The following is a 22,648-nucleotide window of genomic DNA, read 5'->3' on the forward strand; positions in this document are numbered from 1 at the left end:
TTAAACATCTTTCAAATTTTCCATGATTTTTAAGATAGCAGAAAGATTTGTGCATGTTGCATGAACAAAACAAAACATTAGGGTGATTGAAGCACAGAAAATAGTAAGATTAAAGACAAAACAGCAAAAAGAAATGGCCCTTTGTAGCAGGAGGGCAAAGTTCAAGAGAGGAAGTAGTTGTAATAACGTGGCATAGTGATGTCAAGTCTCTCCTCATGCTAGCTGTTGGTTGATGTTTGAACTGTCTTTTAATCTCTCTCAGCTCCAGACTTCCCACTGTGGGAGAGGATGGAGCGTTGCCTGAACACCTGCAGTCCTGAGCTGTGCTGAACACTTACGAACTGCACTGAGATTCTCTGTAAAGTGCTGTAAAAGTGATCAGTGATATATTTATTGGAAGTTTAACGCCTGTTGTAAGCAAAGCTTTTGGACTTTGTGTCTGTTACTGCTTTAAAAACTGCTTTCAAAGGCATTAATAGCTATTGTCAGACAGCTCATCATCATCTGTTTTAAACAGAGGAGTACCCACCCATTATTCTCTCCTCTTCCTGCAGGCTGGTCTTCACAGGCAAAGGCCTTCACTTGCACAGGGCCCAGGGCAGGGATAAATCCTCAATTAGGAAACACAGAGCTAAGAATAGGTGTGTGGTCAGCTTCCTTATTCTAGTCTCCTTCTTAACCTTTGTGTTCAGGAGAGATGAGGAAGGAGTGCAGATGACAGCCCAACAGGTGTTTGAGGAGTTTATTTGTCAGCGTCTCATGCAAGGCTATCAAATTATTGTGCAATCCAAACCACAGAAACCAGCCACAACTGTGCCACCCCCACTCAGCAGCAGTCCCCTTTACAGTCGAGGTGAGTGACTTGGGATTAAGAATTAAGTCTGTTGTCTTTCTGTCCTTCTGCCAATGCCAGTAACCTCCATGAGTCAGGCATAGATGCTCATTGAAGCCTTTGGTGGCAGAGAGCCTGATCTGGGCTCAGCACAAACAACTGAGCTGCACCATGAAGGAACAGCTGCAGGGTTTTTGAAATGTAGTAAGAAACTGGCCTCATATTCATGATGGGGAACCCAAATTAAATATGTCTTGAGTGCAGTTTGGGTGAACGCATACTAAACACAATTCACACGGTGACTGCAGGGCAGGCACATCTCTGTTGGAAGACAGACCCAAACCTCCAAAATGTATGAATCCAAAAGTTAATCTAGAAGCGTTTTCCAAACATTAAAATATCTGTGAAAGCAGTAGGCAAGTAAAGCTTTATTGTCCATGAGTCAGCTAAACCTAGTTAAACTGCAGAGAACTGGGAGTGGGATGAGATGGTCTCACATTCAGTTGAAGGAATCTGGTTTACTGTTTGACTTCAGACTTTTTCTGGGTATTCTCCAGACAAGTGAGAGTGATCCAGTTCCTATAGGGCAGCGAATACACACAGATGGGATGTAGTTGTTGTTCACTGGTTTGGGAATGAGCAGAAAGACCTATTTTGTAGTGGTTAGTTCCAGAAATGAAGGACAGAGCTTCCATTGTAGCCAAAAGTTTCTCAACACTTTGTGTTGTTTGTTCTCTGGTTGTCCTGCCCAGAGGAGATCTGTATTGGTGGTGTATGAATTGTAAATGCCTTTCTTCGGTTGTAATATTAGCAAATGTAGTTAACTGTAAGAACAGAAGGCTCGCTGTGCACATGTCCCTTAAAAATGTGGACTGAAAGATGACTTTTAGTTTGAGTTCAGAAACCTGGTTCTGGAGTCTCTTTCTATAGGTACAGTTTGTTGACAAAGTTTTGACTAGTCCAGTAAGCTAAAAGGCTGTGTGTTTTGCTTCTTACAACTAGGTCTTGTATCAAGAAATCGGCCTGAGGAAGAAGACCAGTACTGGCTGAGCATGGGCCGTACTTTCCACAAAGTAACATTAAAAGACAAAATAATTACTGTGACTCGATACCTGCCAAAGTGAGTATCTCTTTGGTTGAGCAGTTTGTTAATGTTCAGATGAAGGTGCTTTTCCAGCTGCCTGGACTTGAAAGAATGTAATGTAGAGACTTTTCCCTCTTTAGAAGAAAGAGAAGCACTGTCATTGATAAGGCTGATGTTAAGGTTTGTGTTGTCTTCTTTAGGTATCCATATGAATCTGCTCAGATAAACTACACTTACAGCTTGTGCCCCTCACACTCTGACTCTGAATTTGTCTCTTGCTGGGTAGAATTTTCCCATGAGAGACTAGAAGAGTACAAGTGGAATTACTTGGATCAGTATATCTGCTCTGCTGGTTCGGAGGATTTCAGGTGAGGTTTCCTTTTCCATCCAGGCCGTTCTGTGTCCTAATTTCCTCTTTTCCATTTTGACCTAAAATTTCTTCAACGAGTTCAACCTACAAATGCTCAGTACTCCAGGGAAAGCAACTGGCCTGCTTTCATGTGTATGCAGCTAACAGCTCTTACCTCTGTAGGAGTCTTACTCAGTGTTGCTTTTGCGTTATCCGATCTTTGATGCAAACTCTGGATATCAAAATTATGAACAAACTTTTTTGTTCTCTGCTACAAATGCAAAGAAATATGGGGGCATTTTGTACCCTACAGATGTTTTTCTTGGCTACTTACTAATTTCTGGATCTGACTCAAAACTTCCATTTAGTTTTGAATCTGATGGTCACTTGCTTTAATCCTAGGCCTAGCTTAACTGTAGCCCTACTTGTAAGCTATATGGAGCAGCTCTTTTCGTTAGTGGGATGTCTCTACTGGTGTCAATACCTTTTTTGATATCTTCTCTGAGTGAGACCAGTGTTTGTGTCTGTTTATTTTTGGTTCTCAACCAAAAGGGTTGCTGCTCTAACATTATACCTCTGACATCCCTTTTTCTTTGCTTGTTTTTGGAGGACAAGCCTTTTTAGCCTACCTTTTACAGAAAATAAAACACAGTCCCATGATATAGTTATTCCGAAGATGGCCTTATTTTCTCTTCTCATTCACGGTTCCTTTGAAGTGTTGCAGTACTTCCCAGTGGTATTCATTTTGCTGACCACTCCATTGCATGTCTGCCTCTATTCACACGGGGGATAGCAGAATGAGATGTTTACTCTAATTGCTGACATATACAGCTGATAGATAGATATTTCACTTATTGTAAAATCCTTCATAAGAAGGGTTCCATGTTCCTTCCTTCAGCCTCATCGAATCACTGAAATTTTGGAGGACTCGCTTTCTCCTTCTGCCTGCCTGCATCAGTGCCACAAAGCGCATTATGGAAGGAGAAGTGCACTGTGATGTGTACGGAGACAAGCCCCGTTCTGATGAGGAAGAGTGGCAGCTCCTAGATGGATTCATTCGCTTTGTGGAAGGTTTGAACCGCATTCGTCGACGCCATCGATCTGATCGAATGATTCGAGTGAGTCAACTTTTAGTTGGGTGAGAAGCTGAAGGCACCTTTGTCCTCTTTGTCATCCTTGGAGTTTTTCTGCACAATCTAATGAAGCATTAGCAGAGATACCTGAGACAACCCCAAGCAAGTTGGGGTAAATGTGCGTGTATAATGTGTGCACCTGGATATACAGCACAGTGCCATGCTGACTGATGTACTATTTCAAATTTGAAATAGTATGGCCATATTAGCACCTTACTGCTACTGAACTAATCAAACTAATCAACTAATTTGATTAGTTCAGTAGCAGTTCATTTGCCAGGAATGGGTATACCATGCTGCTGTGGCTGGAACCAGAATTGGAACTAAGTGAGTTCCTTCTCACTCAGTGAGAAGCCCACCTCTTCTGCACAGCATACCTGTGCCTTACCCAGCTGGTCTGCCCTTAGCACAAACCTGGAGCCATCTTTTTGCGAGCATGCATCACTTTGTGCAGTGGTTGTGGTTAGTCTGAATGCATTGCAGATTGTGATGCAGATCATTGGTGAAAAGAGACCTGTGAGGGAGTGAAGCTGGTAACTTCTCCTAGCTCAATTGGCTGTGTGCTGCAGACTCAGGAAGAGGATAAGAGAACCATATGGGTGAGTTCTTGGTAAACAGTAGTTTTAAGAGGATCAGGAGAAAGGGGTTAGTGTGTATCAAATTCTCTTCAAATTCACACATGGAATGGGATGACTTATTTCAGAGCAAAGCCACCTTATTACCAGAACAATATCTGCTTTATTTTGGTAATGGCATCCATGCAAAACACCAGACTGTCCGCTTCTTGTGCACCCGTGGTTAGCTCCCTGTTTAAAGTTTTCCTAATAAACCTCTGCTGATGTGGGTTGTTGTGTTCTTGTTTATTAGTTAAGCCTAGTTTGACTAAGTCTGTGATTTTATTTTTCCTTTGTTAGAAGGGGTCTGCCATGAAAGGCTTGCAGATTGCTGGTCCAATTCCCACCCACTCTCTGGAGCAGTCTGGGCCTCCCATTGGGAAGAAAGGAACCTCAGCGCTCTCTGCTCTGCTGGAGATGGAAGCCAGTCAGAAGTGAGTCTGTACAATAAGGCTGTGTGAAGAGCTCTAGAATATCCTTTCCACATATCTTCCACCTGAACTGACTAACGCAGACTGGGGGAACTTTGTGTTGAAAAACAGGGTGGGAGATCTTGCTTCTTCACTAACCTTGTGGTAGAGGTGGGGGCACACTGCGCTTTTCCAGCTACTTCATTCTGTTTCCATGATGGAACGATTACTAGAGACTGGGAAGGAATAAGGTGACTATAGAAGTTCATGTCTAGTAATTTAGAAGGAGTTCCTTTCAGTGTAGCATCTCAGTCCATCACATAAGATTTCATCCATTTCTGATTTGCTATTACAGTTATAACCATATAAGAGCTTAACTGGACTATGTGCGCACCGCATCAGTAGAGTAGGCTCAATATAACCATTTGGTAATGAATACAGCCTAAAGAAAATATCTCCTGTGCACTGATGACAGTTATTGAAATGCCTGTGAAACTTCTGCAGTTCTTTTTCAGTATGGATCTAGAACAGTCCAAAGAAACTCAGAGTACTAATACCAGATATGCTGAAAACACAATTTAAAACATTGTTGAGATTTAAAACATTGCTGAGATTTTAATAATTTTAACTGGTAAGAAAACTGAGTAAGTTCAAGGGTTTGTGTTTATGTGGAGTAAGCAGTACTTAAAAAGCATCAGATTGGCTCCGTGCTTCAGAGTGTGGTGAAGCAAATGGCTGAAAATACAGTAATACCCCTCTATAACAGTTGCCTTCAGGCAGAAGCTGACAATGTTTGAACAAACTCTGGATTTCTGCCTTTGTTTTAGGACTCTGGGGGAGCAGCAAGCAGCAATGCTTTCTGGAAAGAGCTCGGGTCAGCCTTCAGACAGCGGGAGCATTGCTATCACACCAACCTATATGGACAGCCCTCGTAAGGTAAAGACTATGGTCTTTATTTAGCAACTATTTTTACATAAGATTTTCTCAAAGAAGAGAACTTCACACTCTTTGTGTGTGAAGTCATAAAGAGAAGTTGGGGCATAACCATCCTTCAGTTCTTCATCACTGATGGAATCCCTGGGATACTATCTCAGCATTTGCTTATGATTTGCTAACTTAAATGGTATTTGTTAATTAGTCTATTTCTTTTTCTGGAAGCACACTTCATTTCAGTCAGGGTTTCATTTTAGATTAAGTAGTACAGTGCAGCCTGTATCTACATGGTGGCTTTCTTTCAGAGCAGAATTAAGCTCTAGACCATGACTACTGAAGCTCCAGCAGAAACTTCCATGGCTTGCTTCTGTTTAGAGGAGAGGATGTGTTCCTGGGCTATGAATTAGATGTCGTGCCTTCACTGGCTGGGCTCCAGGCTGGAGAAGACTGTCTTCCTGGAGCTTTCTTCAGCCACTTAAAGAAAGGGCTATGCTATTTCTCAGCCTTCCTGGCAACTGTCTTGAAAGGCAAAACTCCACCTCCCAAGCCCAAGCAGAAATAATTGATAGTTTTTCTGTATTATGGGTTGGAGGTCCTTTCAGCATGAGTAACAAGGAACTGAATGAAGATACTACACTTAAAAGTATGACCAATTTTTGGGTGCAACAACTGAAGTATTGCAAAGGAAAAGTTTTCGGATTCCCGGCTATCGACTGTCTAGATCCTTAACAATCTCTTTCAGTATTTTTCTGTAGCATCTAGTGTTTCAACTTCCAACCTTTTGTGCCACCACCAGGGACGAGTGTTGCAATATTCTGGAGACTGGGATACTGGTAGTTGAAATGATAGAGTAACGGGAGTCATCTTATAATAGGCACTATTTGTTGAATGAGAGTGTTTCCAAAACACAGGGGAGATCAGTAGCAGGTAATCTTTGACTTGGAAAAAGTAGGTGCAGAAATTGACTTTAAATAGATGTTTGCAGGCTTCCACATCATAATTCAGGCTTTGCGTTTTCCTCTTCTGCCATTTTGGAAAATCATCTTCATCAAACTTCTCTCTTTAAATACAGAAATTCTAAGCGTCTCTTTCTACTACTAAAACTGGTGAAAATTCCATATAGGACACAGGACAGAAGGAATGCTATATGGAGTTGTTCTGCGTTGCAGAGGAAAAAAAAAGTCAAAATTGTCTTTCTTAGCAATGTCTGGATGTACTGGCACATTAGCATGCTAGAAACAACGTAGCAGGCGTTGTGCTCTTAGTAAATGCTATTTCCTCTAATTTTAAACGTAACTGTGTTCAGAAACTTCTCTGAAGGGGTAATTGTACAATCTCTAAGAGTGCATTATTAATTGAAAGCTTTCACACTCCTGTAGTAAACACTCCTATAAGTATTTACACATAAGGACTTGGAGGGAAGCAGCTGTCGTCTCCGAACTGATGGCTCTCACTTGTTGGAAAGGTTCCAGTGAACAGGTAGCCTTACCAGGCAACTGTGTGCTCACTTGGAAACATCAACAAGTGTGTGCCTTGTGCCTCCAGGGAACACAGTCCTCTTAGGGCCCATCAGAATGGGTATGCCTATTTGCTCTCTGGAGACTTGCAGTCCAAACACTGACAAATTGTCACAGCTCTGTGCTCTGTCAGCAGCCAAGGGAGCGAGGGCTTTCTGAAGATGCTGTTCAATGTTGGAGTTGTTCCAAAGCAAAACTGAGTCACTGGCTCCACCTCATCTCTGTTTCAGAGTAGAACTGACCAGTCACTTCAGCCAGTTACTGGGCAGTATGTAGTGATTTAATTCAGTAATTTAGCTTGATGCATAATCTGCTTGGGGGAGTCTTGCCCTGATGGATACAGGTTGCCTGGCTCTATTTCTGCACTGTGTAAATTGCCAGCTGTGTAACCCTGGCATATGTACCAGGGTAAGCATCCTAGCTTGCCGTTAAGAGCTGCAAGCTAGACAAAATATTTTGCTTAGGGAAAAGAACAAAAAATTCCAAATAGAGAATTAACATCTAGTCAAATTTCACTGTATTGTCGTGGATGATAAGAGAATCTTGACATACCTTTGAATAGCAGCAGGGGATAAGTTCCATCAGGGTTTCTAAGTAGGCAGGGAACATATAGCATAGGCAGTGCCTGTTTAATTTTGCATGAAGTATTAAATACAGTGTTGGAAAGATCGTTGTGATGGATTTTTCTTCCCTTTCCGTTGCACCGTACGAGACCTGCATTTGACAGGAAGAGTATGCTTCCTGAAAAGAGTTTCTTTGCTTCTCCCTCTGTATCGTTTGAATGACTGTCAGACTAGAAAAAAGTTGGCCTTCTTTGAATATGTCATTACACGTGGTTCTGCAGTTTTCTGTATCACCGTTGAGCTTTGCATTTGGGATGAAAACCCACATACTTTAGAGTCCAAGTCTTTCTCATATAAAGTGTGGAGGGAAGGCCATGGCTTTGAATTGGCTTCTGATCGGTGTGGTTTTCAAAACTTTAGAAAAGCTTCTGTGCTAAGGAAGAATGATATCTTGGTACAGAGAGAGAAAGCAAGGTCATGTGTGTAACTCCTGATTCTCTGCACTCTGGTGTACCTGACATTCTTGGTCTGTTTGGGATTTGCATTCTCCTCTTGCTTTCTCTCTGTGGTCATTTCATACTTGCACAACCTTGTATTTGCTTTTCTTCATCTCCTTGTTCCTGTTGCCATTAATGGGGCTACTTCCTCTGATGCCTTCAGGATGGGGCCTTCTTTATGGATTTTGTTCGCAGCCCACGCACAACATCAACCTTCTACTCACAGGTTAGTTTTGAATGGAGTCTTGTCATCTCTGGCTTTTCAACTGAGGGAATGGAGAGCATTAGTTGTCCTGAGCTTGCAATATGGGGACCCCGTGCTAGTTTTCAGAGCACCTTGTTGAAAGGGAGATGCACAGCATTAAAAGAACACAGTGACTGGTGGTGGAGGATGACTTTCCTCCTACCACTCAGTGTTTTTGGTGTGCTTTGGATATTTATGTGCCCTGCATTACTGTCCTTTGCAGTACTGTCTTGTCAACTACTGAAGCTTCTCTTTTTTGTGTTTCAGTAAGTACTGTTTTTTCAACTTCCCTTGTAAAACTACGTGACGACATCTTACTTAACTCATTCTTGTCTAAATTTCTTGTGTGGTATTTGACTGACAGGTGGCTTTGAGGAGATTCAAATCAAATTGTGTCCTTGGGTTCTTAAACAACTGACGCTGTAAATACAATTTTTATCTTGGTTTAAATGAGCTGTTATGACAGAAGCTGTTTGTACGTTTAACACCAGTTAAAAGTTATCAATAATGCAGTGTAAACATAGAAAATACTGCTAGTTGAAGTGAGCTCTGAGGAGGGAGAGTGGCTTTAGCTGGATGTAGGGACTGTAGATTCCATGCAAGCATCTGCCCTTTTTGGCTGTCCAAAAAGTGACTGTGAGAAATCCTTGGGATGTGAGAAAAGGGATGAATAAAGGACTCTGGTCTGGCTACCAGACCTATAAGTCAAACTACCAGCTTTGTGATTTTTAGCTGTACATGTGCTGTGGATTCATCATGGCAAATCAGCCCTCATATTTACACCGACTTGAGTTGCTAAGTTACTCTGCTGTTCATATTCCTCTCCCCCACCTCTCTAGCTTTTATATAATATGCCTTTCCCAAGCCATACGTGTTAATGACAGATGGCAATTACAGACTGTACTTTGTGAATCTTTCATGTTCTTTCTGAAATGATTTTATGTTAATTTTTGAACTATTCAGTCTACCGTGGAATAGTGCAAGCGTTCCTGCGGGAGGAAAATGTTCTTGTTGTCTCAGTGACACAGGTGTGGGTGGGTGCCAACCAGCCTCCTGGTACTACCCTAAGAAAGGAAGGAAGATGAGTTGATTTTGTGCATTATGAAACTTGTATTCTGTGTGGTACATTTGCATATTTTTCTCAGAGTTGGAGTTGAAACTATTTTCTCTAACTGCTTACTACTTTCTCGTAGTGACTAAGTTTCCTGTTCTGTCCATTGCATGTTTATAATGACACTTATTCATTCAAGTTGAAAATGTCAGGTTAGGACTGCCATTGCTAGTTTTGTTGCTGGGTTGGTGATTCTCATTTTTTTCTGGGGCCACTATGGAATACTGGCGTAGTGAAGTTTGTGTTTGTCAGTTGCTCTGTAGTGATAACAAAAGTAGGAATGCATTTATCCCTTCTGTATATGCTCGTGCTTGCTTTATAGTGGTGCTTGTCATTAACAGAGTTAAGCTGAGGTGAAGATTGGGGAGAGAGGTGAAAAAGAAATGGGGAAAAGATTACACCATAAATTTCATAAATATGTTGCTATGTTTACTTCTTGCAGGTCTCTATAGATCAGTCAGTTCCTGCGACCTCAGATGGTAACACCTTGATAAACACAGGGCAGTCAGCCGACAGGGGCAACGCTCAGAACTTGGGAAGTTCCCAGAATGTAGCAGACCCAGGATATGTCACAGCTGGCACTGCAGAGGGCGGGTGAGAGGAGCACGGCAGTGCTAAACTGCAGTCCTGTTCAGTACATTCCCCTTTCTGGTGTTGAGGAATGGGCACTTAAATGGGAACCTGAGAACAAGATGTGCTGTGTCTGTCAGCACTAGAAGGCACTTGTCACAAGACCTTACTGCAGCGTTTTTGCTTGCAGAAAGAGCAGTAGTAAAAATAAGCCTTGCAACCCAGTTTTCCAAAATTACGTTAACACAAGGCCTGATTTTTCCCACCCCCAAAAAGATCTTCATTCTTCCAGAAATGAAGAATGAAGAAATTCCATTTCTGAAATCTGTTAGCATAAGACCAGAATTGATAGCTGTCTTCTGTCTGTTTAGCAAAAGGGGGCCCTGCGGGCCTAATTGGATGTAGTAGGTTGATAAAATCCAGGAGGTTCCAACCTGGAGGCGAGACACCAGGGAGGAAGCAATATTAAAAATAAACTATATTAGCACCTGCTTCCTGCGGTTGTATATCAAAGTGGAAAAAAAAAAGGCAACTTCAGAATATTTGCTGTCATATAGCTTCATCCCATATGTGCAAATTGGGTCACTACAGCAATGACCTTATAACCTCGGGGAGAGAAAATGGGTTTAATGCCTCTTTTTTTTGTCCCTGTTAAGATGAAAAAGGAAATAAACGTGGCGAAGTCATTGTTGGGAAGAGAGAGTATTTTTCTGAAGTGCACATATTTGAACAAATCCAGCTGCCCTGGTTTTTGAACATGCTTTTGTTTACTTCCCAGCTCCCAGCAGTGTTCAGCAAGCTCTCTGACTTCCTCCTCCACCTTGATAGAGATTCTTGAAGCCATGAAACATCCCACGTAAGTTTCTAATCTAAATATGCTTAACATCTGTCTGGAAGTTTGTAAGAGGATATGAGGCATGGAGTCACTTAAAGGAGAGCCCCTGTCAGCTATGGAAGGGTTACTTCAGCTTCCTTTTATTTAGTTCCAGTCTCTCCAGCATGAAACTTTACAGGCATCGAGGTACTAGTAGTGCAGTAGAGACATCAGTTGTTAGAATCTCAGTCTTGCTAAAGCAAGAATTCATAGTGAGAGTAACACTGAAGTGCTGTCGATGTCAGCTCTGTGTTTTATCAGAAACTAATGATATGTTACTTTGGAGGCATCATGCACTTCTTGTCCTGTATCTTTATCCCCCTCCCCCCTTTTTTTTTTTTCCGAACAGTCATTTTTGTCTTTGTAACCTAAAAGAATTGTCATCAGGCTATATTACCATGTTTGACTTGCTGTGATTCAGCACAGGGATACAACTGCTCTCTGAACAGAAGGGCCTCTCTCCGTACTGTTTCATCAGTGCAGAAGTTGTACACTGGCTGGTGAATAATGTGGAAGGTGTGCAAACCCAAGCCATGGCGATTGACATAATGCAGGTAAGGGAACTCTCATGGGCTGTAGGAGGGCTAAAAATAGCCCACTCTGTGGAAAAAGTAGAGCCGTAGAGGAAAGCATAGCAATAATTCCCATTCCTCATTAAAATCCTCTTGTTGATACGTATTGAAAAATGTGTTCAACAGAATGTGAGGTCATGAAGACAACACAGAAAATAATTTCTACCACCAAAATTTTCTACACCTCTTAGATGCTAGATGTTAGTTCCTGATGGAAATTACAATAAATGTGCATTTCCTAGTGCTACTTGATTTATAGTCTAGCAAATTCCATTTTTCTTGAATAGTTTGAGTTTTTTGATTCCGTATCACAAAACTGCAACATATTTTTTGGTAGCAATATACGAGTGGAAAAGTAATATATATGTGGTGACAGTTCTGCATAAATGTCCATTTAGCTATTAGTTACCACAAACTCTCAATTGTGTTAGAATGACAAGGCACTAGTGTGATTTTTAGTTTGTTAGTTTTTCTTCTGGTAATTAGTTTGGGTAATTAAACGTCTTCGTATGTGGATCATATACAAACAGCATATAACCTCTCTCTTATGGATGCTGGAGTATACACACTGTATGTGCAAGGTAAACTGTGAGTGTCCATGATGTTTTTTTTCTGTTGAACTGTTACGGCAAATGGTTGGAAGTGTTCTGAAGTTCATTCTTCTAATGAGATCCCGTATCAATTAACAAAGAACCTAGAATGTTTCTGACCCCTTACCTTCCTATAAATCCATCTATAAAACCAGAGCAGTGTAAAGGAGGAAGGCAGACAACTGTGGAAAGTTCAAGTAAGATTTCTCCAGGAGATAAGGGCTCGCTATATTTACTGATTATCAAGAGATAACATTGATGGCATTTTCCTGAGGCACATATCTGGACAAAAAGATATCCAAAAAAATCCGTGATTTCGTAATGTTCTCTAGTAGCCTTTTATGTAACTGAAAGAATGACTTCTCCTTTTCCATTGTGATGTTCTGTTCTTTTTTTTGTCGTTCAGAAAATGCTAGAAGAGCAGCTGATTGTCCATGCATCCGGAGAAGCTTTACGAACCTTTATTTATGGCTTTTATTTTTACAAGATTGTTGTGGACAAAGAACCTGACCGAGGTCAGAATTGTGTTACAAGATGTTCCTCATTACTGCTTTGCATAATTGCTAGTTTTTCTTGATTCTTACGGGTGCTGCAGCAGAAATGCACTTTGGGAGCAACCAAAAACAGTGCTCTAAAGAGTGTCAAAGACATTTAGACTTCAGGAATGTTATTTAAAAAGAAAAAAATACGTAGACATGACCTATTTTTTTCCTTCCCTATTTTTAGAAAGAGCAATTTCTCTTTCTTGATCTTGAGTACTTGTTTCTAACAGTCATCTGTCCTTCCCCTTGCTTTTCGTTCAGTGGGCATGCAGCAGCCTGCCATGTGGCACACAGCTGCTATGGATGACTTCTCCGCCTTCCAGAGGAAATGGTTTGAGGTGGCGTTCGTGGCAGAAGAGCTCCTGCACTCGGAAATCCCAGCGTTTTTCCTGCCCTGGCTGCCCAGCCGCCCAGCCTCCTATGCAAGTAGGCACAGTTCCTTTAGCCGCAGTTTCGGAGGACGGAGCCAGGCAGCTGCACTATTAGGTAGATGCACAGCACAGGTGACAGCTGGGGAAGTTCAAGGGGATAGTTTGAAGGGGGAAGAGCAGCCAGCCAAGGGTATGATCTCACGTGGACCAGCAATAAAGCTACAAATGTCATGCTGGCCTTGCATGTGTCTTGTAAACTGTACCTGTTTACCAGCAGGTAAACTTGTTCTTACAAATCTGAGGTGTGTTTCACTGGCTGAGCGGGACAATTTTTGCTTCTGAGTACTGGACTTAAAAATAAATAAATCATTACTCCTGAACCTCCCCACCATGTCATCTCTGAATTCTGCAGGGTGACAGTAACCTGTCTCTTTGTAGATCCAGAGAGATTCTTCACAGCCTGTGATGAGCATGGAGGGATAAGTTGTGAGAACAGCAGAGCAAACAAACTGTATCTAAAATGACACGCTTAATTACTTCTCATTGGCAAGTCCCAGTGATATCCAGATGTGTGAGAAACTTTCTGTAATGCAGTGCAAGAGACTCCTTATATTAAAGCCTGGGAAGCTGAGCTACAAATGATCCCTGCAGTGTGGAAGCAGTAGGGCTTGCATACCAAAGCTGCTGCTGCTGCTGGGAAAGTTACCATTGTAATATCCGAAATTTTGTAATGTGTGAAGCATAACATACCACAGCCCGTGAAACATACTGGGTGCATGTTTGACTCTGTTGCTTTGTCATCTTTTTGTTGCATTTCCAGGCCAGCCTGAGTCACTTGCTTTTGTTTCCCTTTCCCTGTTTAAAATTACCAGAAAAATCATTGCTATGGAACTGCAGCTTCAGATTTATTTAGATACATCTTTTAAAGGCCTATTGCTTTTAGGGATAAAAAGAAAATTCTGCTATCCTCCTGTTTTGTATATTTGACCTTCTGAAGAGAAGTGACATATTGCTTGTGCAGTATCTCTTAAATCTGAAGTTACAATAATCCTTGTGTATTTCTGAAAACCTTGTTTGAAGAGGGGCAGCATCAGAAGTGGGAAAGTGTTAAGGATAGGAATTCTGAACTAATGGTTAATTCCCTGAAGCCAACATTTGCAGAATATTTTTCCTTGTCACACGATAAATCTGTTGCCTTGGCCAGTATCCAACCTCATTAGCTCAACGATTGGCCAGAGCCAAAGCCTTAAACATAGGCTGGCATGCGAAAGCATTGTGGAGGCTGGAGGGCTTGGGCCAGATCCTGTTCCTGCTTTAGTCTTTTGCTTCTTAGGCCAAGAAAACCACTTCACTTTTCTATGTCTGTCCCTCTTTAGTGAGATGAGAAGTTTGAGACTCTGTAAGCTTGCACGTGGGGAAGTGGGCAAAGACTGAGAAGTGTTCTAGTGCCTCTCACCTTTTTTTTAGCAGTGTATTCCCATAGCATGTGTCATAGAACACACCTGCATAGCCCTCCTTTCATTTCAGTTGTAATTATGTCCATACTGCTGTTTAACTAACTTGCAGTCCTTGGATGATTGAAAAATGCCTCCAGGTTGCTCACATTGTTACTCCAGAAATAATGGTGTTTTGGAGGAAAACCCAGTGTGGAACTTTTTTCTTACCAAGGGAACTGGTTTGACTGAAGTTTCTGTGCTGTCCCTCTTCAAAATAGTATTCCAAAACAAACTTTACCAGCTCATCTGAGGCAACGAGCTTTACTAAACCCAGATGACCTCTGGTCCACGTGACTTCATTTGTTCCTCTCTTGGCTTTGATTTGGTTGTGGTTTTTATTTCTTCCCCTCCCCACCTTCCCTAAATGTCAGGCTGTGACGTAAAATTGCATGCAAGCATTGGGAGCTCTGGAACAAGCTCCATGCATCTCTTAAAATCTGTATCCCTCCCAGTTCCCCCTGTTACTGCCCAGTGATTGTCCCCTTTCCCTTCTCAGTGGAAGTCTGACCTGTGATACACCTAATCTTGTCCCTTTTGATTTATAGCAATGCATGCACTAGCAATTGTGGTCATGTAGTGTAGTCTGTGACTGGAGAATAACCTGCCTGCTCCTCTCCGATGTACTCAATAAATCATTAGTTAAATATAAGTCAATCAGTTAATATAAGTCAATTGAGAAGCAGGTGAGTTCTCTTAAAATCAGATCGTTGGAAGCCGGGGTGTTTATTCTATCAAAATCAAATCGATTTTAATCTGAAGCTTTTAAATTCAGAGAGATGTGGATATTTTTCATCAGTTTGTAAGGTCTTTTTGATTAGTTCACCTGGCTGGACTGTCTTCCTGTTGCTTTGCCTGTGAATTACAGCTGCAGGCAAGGTGGAGAAACAGGCTCCAGCCCTAATGGGGAAGTTCCATTATCTGGAAAAAGGAACTGCCTAAGGGAGCAGGGAGCTCATTCTTCACAGTGTGCTAGTTCAGACACACTGGACTGTGGTGTTATCGCTGACCTTTTAGCTAATGACTGCCATCTACCTGACTAAGCTGCTTTTGCTTTACAGCTTTGGGGATGTTGCTTTCCAGCATCTCAAAATGGGTATCATACTTCATTACAGAACTGGCACTGTAATCTTATATTTCACATTGATAACCCACTGAAAAGGGGCGAGAAGAAGAGAATCATGAGATGCTGGTCTGTCTGACTGTATCAGACAAACTCAGAAATGATACATTTCCCAAAGACAAACAGGAACTTTTTAAAAAACAAAACTGAGTGATGTTCTTCCATTTTATTTATTCTTTGGGGGATATTTTTCTTCTAAGCTGCAGTAATGACAATATAAAGATTTGCTTTTAACCTTGAAAACTGTCTCCAGACAAGTTGCAGTAGATCCATCTACCTTGAGGAAGAACTTCAACCATTTTTAATGCCATTAAGCAATAAAATGATACAGTAATTTAAAAGCAGACCATATAAAAGGGTGCACATCTGCCTCTGTTTAAGCAAGAAATAGCAATATCCATCCCTCATGCAAATAGATTTTTAAAAAAGAAAAAAAAAAGATAAGCAAAGTTTTTTCAATAGTAGTATTACTGCCCTTTGTTTTCTGAGTTTTTAGCATTATAGAAATGTTAAATTATTGTATAAAGAAAAGCTGAAAGTGACAACAATGGTTCATAGCAGGACTAAAAGTCAGGAGATGTGCATTCTGTCCCTGACCTTGCAGTCCACTGTATGGCACCAGACAGGTCACTTCCACTTCCTTTGCTTTTGTTAATCTTTTGCCTGATACCTGAGATTTTCTTTCACTGGGATGCTGGGGTGTAGGGTGCAAAGGGAGCTGGATCTTGGGCACTATCCCAGCACTTGCTGCAAAGCAACAGAAAGTATTGCAGTGACTCTAACACTGCTGCATGAGTCTTGGCTGACTTTTCTTTCTTTTAGAAAAACTGTTGGATATGCAGTTTTAGCAGTGCGGTAATATGGGATATTGATAAATATGGGATTAAAGAAACAAGAAGTTGAATTTCTAATCTTCTTTACCTATGGAAAGTCCTGGAATGCTCCTGCCCTGTTTAACAGCACCCCGTTGTGATTTCTGGTGGGGACAAACAGAAATACAGAAGCCAGTTTGTGGGTATGAAGGAGATGGTGCTGCCTAGTCATGTTTATCTATGCCACCAGTTGCTTATTGATTAACTACTTGACTCTTGGTTCTGTCTATTGCAGTTGAGATGTCTTTTGACTTCTTGGGAATGTAATTCTGTGACGCAGACCTCTGCTTTGAGTAATCCTATTTTTTTTTCATCTTCTTTGATCTAGAAGAGCAGCATTCTGGGACTATTCTGCTAGCCTAAAAGCATCTGGGGAGGAATGGGAGGACAAATTCATATCAAATAGCTTGTTTGTCTTGGTGTTTGTTTTTTTTTTTTTATATACCATCTCCCACCTTCTCTTGAATACATCTCTTAAATGTACTCCCATCCCTTGGCTGCATAGCTGCCACGGTGCCTGAACAGCGGACAGTGACTCTCGATGTGGATGTGAATAACCGCACTGACCGTTTGGAGTGGTGCAGTTGTTACTACCATGGCAATTTCTCCTTGAACGCTGCCTTTGAAATCAAGTTACACTGGATGGCAGTGACTGCAGCTGTTCTTTTTGAGATGGTAAGAGTCCTTGTGTCCTGGGTCGCCACAGCAATGACATTTTGGCCTCCATATCCCTTATACCACTAGGGCCATTGTTATGTGAGGCTGATGGGAAAAGTATTAGAGGAGAGAGAGATGGTGGGATGGATCTGCCATCATTTCTATAGGTGATAGTCCTTGGCATTGCTACATCTGGTCAGCATTTATCATGCTATCTGTAGTCCTTGTCTGCAGGATGATGCTCTGCTTTCAGTGGGCTTGGTTCACACTGTGCAGAGGTCAATACAGGTGGAGGTGGTATTTATGTGCCGCTTAGGCAAAGCTAAATTTTTGGAAAGGAATTTGTTTTGCATCACATTCCTTCTCACCCCAAACCTTTGAATTTTTAAATTTGAAATTCAGTGGAATTGCTTTTATGACAGGGCTTTTCCAGTCAATATGTTCTACTGATCAGCAATGCCTTTTAGCTTTTTTTTTTAGCTTCCTGAAAACATTTTGGATTGAAATTGCAAGCAGTTTTTGTCACCTTTCTGTTTAATTTTTAGTTGTTTTTTGTTTGTCCTTTTTTATTTTCTGTAAAACTCAAACTATTTAATGCCAGGTTTTACCCTACCCAGCCAAATAGCACTGGGAGGTTGTTTCTGCTTTTATTTAAAATCTATTGCACTGTTCCAGTAAAGCAGCAGTGCTTAGCCACTGATGATAAGTAGGCTGAATCAGTTCCTGAAAAACGTCCTATTTTAAAGTGCTTTCTGATTGATGTGGCACTTAAAAAAGGAAAGCCTGATGTCTTGTGCTTGTACTGCTTTGCTTACAAGGACGCTTGTTTGCCTGCCATGCAAAGCAAGCTGAGCCTGTGGAGAATTGAGCATGTCTGATCTATTCTTGGGGAATGAGTTGCTCCTATGCACATAAGTGCCCTTCTTCAGTTTGACATATGTTGTATGATTCACTGTTTGAATCTTTTTCTCAGGTTCAGGGCTGGCATCGTAAAGCCACATCCTGTGGTTTCTTGCTAGTCCCAGTCTTGGAAGGCCCATTTGCATTGCCCAGTTACTTGTATGGAGACCCACTTCGAGCTCAGTTGTTCATCCCACTCAATGTTAGCTGCTTGTTGAAGGAAGGTAGCGAGCATTTGTTTGATGGTAAGAAATATTTGTTTCTTTGGCTTACCCCTTGCATTGCTGCAAGTAGTTCTCTCCTGGTGGATATCTGACATGAAGAACCTCCTTTACCAGAAATGCATGAGCTGGAGGAAGGGCCTGTTTTCACATTTTAACAGCCATTCTCAGGAAGGTGGTACTCAGAGGAAGCTGTGCGGGCAGGCTAATCAGCACGGAACAGTGTATGAAGTTGGCAGCAAGAAGTGGGAAGGCACAGGAAAGGTTGCCTCCCCCGTGGTCATTGTTGCCATAATGTTGCATACCCTTATGTAGCCTGTATCAAGTAGTTAATCTGTTTGATATGATGTTATACTGTAAAAGTGCATTTTGCTGGTAGACACTGACCAGAGCTGCTCTGCATTTGTACCCTGCATTTGTTTATTCTCCTCGGTGAGATTAGGCTTTCACAACCACCATCCTCTTTACTGTTGCTATGGTTACATTCATGGTAAGAGTGTTTGCACATGAGATTAAGAGCTAGAAACTGCAATCTCCTTTTCTGCAATGTGACCTCGCCCTTCTGTGTGATGCTGCTGTGGTAAGTCTCAGGTGGGAGCTCAAAGATCAGAGAGCGCTGTGAGAAGGAACAATCAGTAAAAGGATGTTTTAAAAAAGTTAAGATCCTTTTACTCGTTTTCATTAATCCTTCCTTTAATTCTTTATTTTTGTGACCCAATGTCCGGGTGTAAATGTAAAATAAAACAACAAAAAACAGTGACGAATCCATGTGCTGTGAGGTCATTGTAGCCTCGCCGAATCATTTTCAGTGCACTATGTGGTAATGCACACCAGCCCACTTGCCTTCTCTGCCCCCTCCCATGCACCCCATTAAGTTCCTTTTCTTTATCTCTAGAGATCCAAACGCTAATTTCAGGGATGAATTTGCTATTGATATATAGAAGGCATATCTCTAATAAGCAGACATTCAAGGGACAGCTAACAGAAAACGGTCAGACTAAAAAATTGCTAGCAAATACAAAGTGCACAAAGGTGTTCTGAAGAAAACTGAGGTTTTGAAAAAGAAATAAAGTGGCTTTACTAGGTAACTGTTACCTTTTTGCTTCAGGCTTTGAACCAGAGACATATTGGGACCGTATGCACCTCCTCCAGGAAGCAATAGCATACCGGTATGTATGGAGCAGAATGACTGAGAGGTTCCTCTCTCCTTGGATAAGATAGGATGAGGACCTACGCTGAACTGTCACTTCTGGGTCACCTGGGCTCTGTACAGTCTGTCTCTCTGCAGTCTGCTTGCCAGTTATTAGATTAAAATATAACTGGAATGTCTGGAAGTGCCCCTGTGGGTACAAGGGACAGGTAGATAGCGTTTCAGCCTGTCACCAGCAGTCCATACTCTAGTCTTATGGAGGACATTGGCTTTGAAAAGTGCCCTGTTCTTCTAAGTTAGAAGCAGACTGCAAATAGATTTCTCTGTGAGTAAGGACAGCTGTTTCCTTCGTGTATTTAACATAGTCTTGAACTAGATGATGCCCGATGACTGACGAAAGACAGGAATACGAGCTGTACATAGAAGGTTGAACACAGTGAAGAAGGAATTATGGCAAGCTTTCAATACTGTGTAGCCTTAACCCACTGTGCTTGAACTGCCAGTTTGTTTCACAGCGTTGCTACCAGGGTCTTTTTCATGATAGAGAGACTGCATTTTGTAATGGAGTTTATTTTGCAAATACGGATTCATTAGCTTAGAAAGCAGGAGAGGAAGAAATGTTCTCCAAATAACAAACAACTGTCAGGTGAGCTGCTCAAAGTTCTGTATGTAATGTTTTCCAGCGTGAACAAAATGATGTTACAGTTTGAGATATATCCAAGCAACATCTTTCTTGACTGTTGCTCTTCCCTCATTTGTGTGCAGCTGCTTCATTTTGCCAGAGACTGCTCAATGCCCTCCCAAACTGAGCTACAGGCTCTTGTTTCTGACACAGGTTAGGACAGTTACGGAGTTACAAGTTTTCACATTGTACCTAGCAGAGGCAGAGAACATTCGGAGAGGCTCAGCTCTCTTCCTTCCCCCTTGTCCTCAAGAGGGGGAATGGTGTAAAACTGTCTTTTGTGCCCCTGCCTTGTGCTGAAGGAATTAAAGCTGGTGTGGCTCTCTTTATTTCTTTTTTATTATTATTATTCCCTTGGTGTTTGTTTCTTCAGATTCGGATTTGTGCAAGATAAATATTCGGCTTCTGCATTCAACTTTCCAGCTGAGAACAAGCCCCAGTATATTCATGTCACAGGTGAGCAATACTTGGCAGGCACTGGGGGCGAGGAGGAGGCTGTTATAAACAAAAGAACCATTTTACATGCACTTTGTGTTCTGTCAGTGACGTTTGTCCTCATTACGTCCCTAGTCAGAAGACAAGTAGCTGTATCAGCCAACACAAACCAGAAAACTGGCAAGATGGTATGAAGAGCACAAAGTGTTGCTGCTAATGAATGGCACTGGTTTGAAATCTCGCTTTATGGTGTCTCTGAAACTTTGTATTTCCAGGAGATGGAGAAATAATAAGAAATAAGTCAGAGTTTATTCCAAGTGCAGTATAAACAAATGTGCAGCTAGCAGCTAGTAGGGAAAGGGAATGGGAGAAGTCAGTGCTGTGCTCTTGAGCTTAAGGTCAGTTGTAGATGCCTTTCTACCTGTATGCACTGTGGGGGAAATGGATAAAGCATTAGGATCCACTTGCTCACATTAATTTTCTTCATAGATGTTGGTTATCTGTCAGTACTTTTAACTAAGCTACATGCATAGCGTATTACATTAAAATAACTAACTACATTCAGAGGTGTTGCTGAGACATGAAGGCAATGACAAGAGAGCTTCTGGAAGATTACAGAAGAGAATGAAAATTGATGTAAGGTTAGAAAAATGGATCAGAGCCTACCCTTTGCTTCGTTCCCTTCTACCAAGAGAAAGGCAAGACTAAGTGCTCTCTCCCAGTGCCGTAATTTGCAGGAAGAAATAACGTGAAAGGAAAAATGTATTCCATTTTATCTTGCTAAAAGGCAATGGCAGGGAACTCAATCCATTTTCCTTTTCAGAATGTAACATCAGCTACCAGTTATAGGGACTTAGGTCTGCTAAGGCTAAAGTCCTGTCTCTTTCCTTCAGGGACGGTGTTTTTGCAGCTGCCATATTCAAAGCGGAAATTTTCTTGTGGGCAGCAGCGACGCCGGCGCAACTCCACTAGCTCCACCAACCAGAACATGTTTTGTGAAGAGCGCATTGGCTACAACTGGGCCTACAACACCATGCTGACGAAAACGTGGCGGTCCAGTGCCACTGGGGATGAGAAATTTGCTGATCGGTTGCTGAAAGACTTTACAGATTTTTGCTGGAACAAAGACAGCCGGCTCGTGTTGTTCTGGACTGACTGCCTAGATAAGATGCACGCTAGTGCTCCGTGAAATAGGGTTGTATCTCTTAAGGAGACAGCTAGAAGCTTTACCTTGTGGCAAGGAAATAGAGGGGGAGAATGACTGGAAAAGAACCTCTCTGTTGGATTAATTTTGAGGCTCCAAGGGGACCTGATCAATATTGCTGTTGATATTCAACAGAATTTGATTAGGCCCTTGGAAAAAGAACCTGAGCTCTTGGCTTGCCAGTACCTATCACCTGACCTCAGCTTGGTATCAAGTAGCTGCTGTCTTTGATTGCCAAAACTTCCGTTAGAGCAGGGAGAGTGCAAATAGTTTTCAAGGGCAGTTAGATTCAGCACTGTGTGGTGGTAGCAGCTTGTCATCATTGGAAATGACGGGTGCTGTTTGCATCTGCCATGCCCGACGGCAGCCTGTATCTTTCCCTTTTGAGGTGTACCTGGTTGTGTGAATATGTATGATAAAATGTGAAGAGATGTCAAATTTCATACATGTAAATAAGTAAAAATACAGAGAATCGAGTGACCTGATGTTTTGTTGTAACTCCAAACAGCAGGACAGAATTGGGGAGTAAAGGAGAACATCACCAAAAAGAAAAACTGCTTCTTAATTCCTGCATGATAACAAAGTCCGGTGGTCGGACTTCGTCCTCTCCAGCACAGGATGTAGAATGGTGTCACGCAGCAGGAGCAAGGTGCCAGTTACCAGCCTGGTAGGCTGGCATCCGAGCCAAAGGAGAATTCACAGGCAACTGAGTGGAGGAAAAAAGGGGATTGTGATTTTTTTTTTAAGATGTCTGCATGCATCAAACTGCAGATGCCTGCACTCAAGTGCGCAGTCTTTGTCTTTGCAGAGAAAGGTAGCATACATCCCATGGAGCCAGATATTGAAATGTGGATTTGGGGTGGGTTTGGGACCTGCGGCTGGCAGCGCGGTGTGTGGGTGGTGGTTCATTCCTGCTGCACAGCGGTTGCTGCTGCTGGCTGTGCTCCTGGCTGTGCTCGCTGTAGCGGAGTCAGCAGAGGGCTGGCACATTCATACCGCTGTTCAGACCTGATTCAAGGAAAATCATGGCTGCTTCAGTTTTGGCTCATCTCACGGAATGACTCATCTAGATGGGACCCACCTAGAAAAGATGGGTTTGAGTTGC

At 42.0% G+C, this 22,648-nt stretch overlaps 1 protein-coding gene across 7 annotated transcripts in view; it reads left to right on the forward strand.

The window, feature by feature from the left end:
• DEPDC5 (DEP domain containing 5, GATOR1 subcomplex subunit) overlaps window positions 1-22,015 on the forward strand; it is a 46,639-nt gene extending 24,624 nt beyond the window's left edge. For 2 of the 7 annotated variants that reach the window (XM_035340231.1, XM_035340230.1), the window contains exons 27-43: window positions 693-853; window positions 1,835-1,952; window positions 2,117-2,284; window positions 3,164-3,383; window positions 4,313-4,446; window positions 5,250-5,358; window positions 8,096-8,158; window positions 9,730-9,881; window positions 10,636-10,713; window positions 11,153-11,285; window positions 12,300-12,408; window positions 12,697-12,921; window positions 16,800-16,969; window positions 17,925-18,096; window positions 19,181-19,241; window positions 20,278-20,360; window positions 21,233-21,528. In XM_035340231.1, coding sequence (XP_035196122.1) covers window positions 693-853; window positions 1,835-1,952; window positions 2,117-2,284; window positions 3,164-3,383; window positions 4,313-4,446; window positions 5,250-5,358; window positions 8,096-8,158; window positions 9,730-9,881; window positions 10,636-10,713; window positions 11,153-11,285; window positions 12,300-12,408; window positions 12,697-12,921; window positions 16,800-16,969; window positions 17,925-18,096; window positions 19,181-19,241; window positions 20,278-20,360; window positions 21,233-21,528 — 2,452 coding nt within the window. Of the gene's footprint in view, window positions 1-692; window positions 854-1,834; window positions 1,953-2,116; window positions 2,285-3,163; window positions 3,384-4,312; window positions 4,447-5,249; window positions 5,359-8,095; window positions 8,159-9,729; window positions 9,882-10,635; window positions 10,714-11,152; window positions 11,286-12,299; window positions 12,409-12,696; window positions 12,922-16,799; window positions 16,970-17,924; window positions 18,097-19,180; window positions 19,242-20,277; window positions 20,361-21,232 lie in introns of all 7 variants that reach the window. The other 5 variants (XM_035340229.1, XM_035340233.1, XM_035340235.1 and 2 more) reach the window with 3 other exon arrangements.
• Window positions 22,016-22,648: the final 633 nt, after the last annotated feature.

This window comes from Oxyura jamaicensis, chromosome 15 (assembly GCF_011077185.1).
Source record: "Oxyura jamaicensis isolate SHBP4307 breed ruddy duck chromosome 15, BPBGC_Ojam_1.0, whole genome shotgun sequence".
In the NCBI taxonomy this organism is placed as follows: domain Eukaryota; kingdom Metazoa; phylum Chordata; class Aves; order Anseriformes; family Anatidae; genus Oxyura; species Oxyura jamaicensis.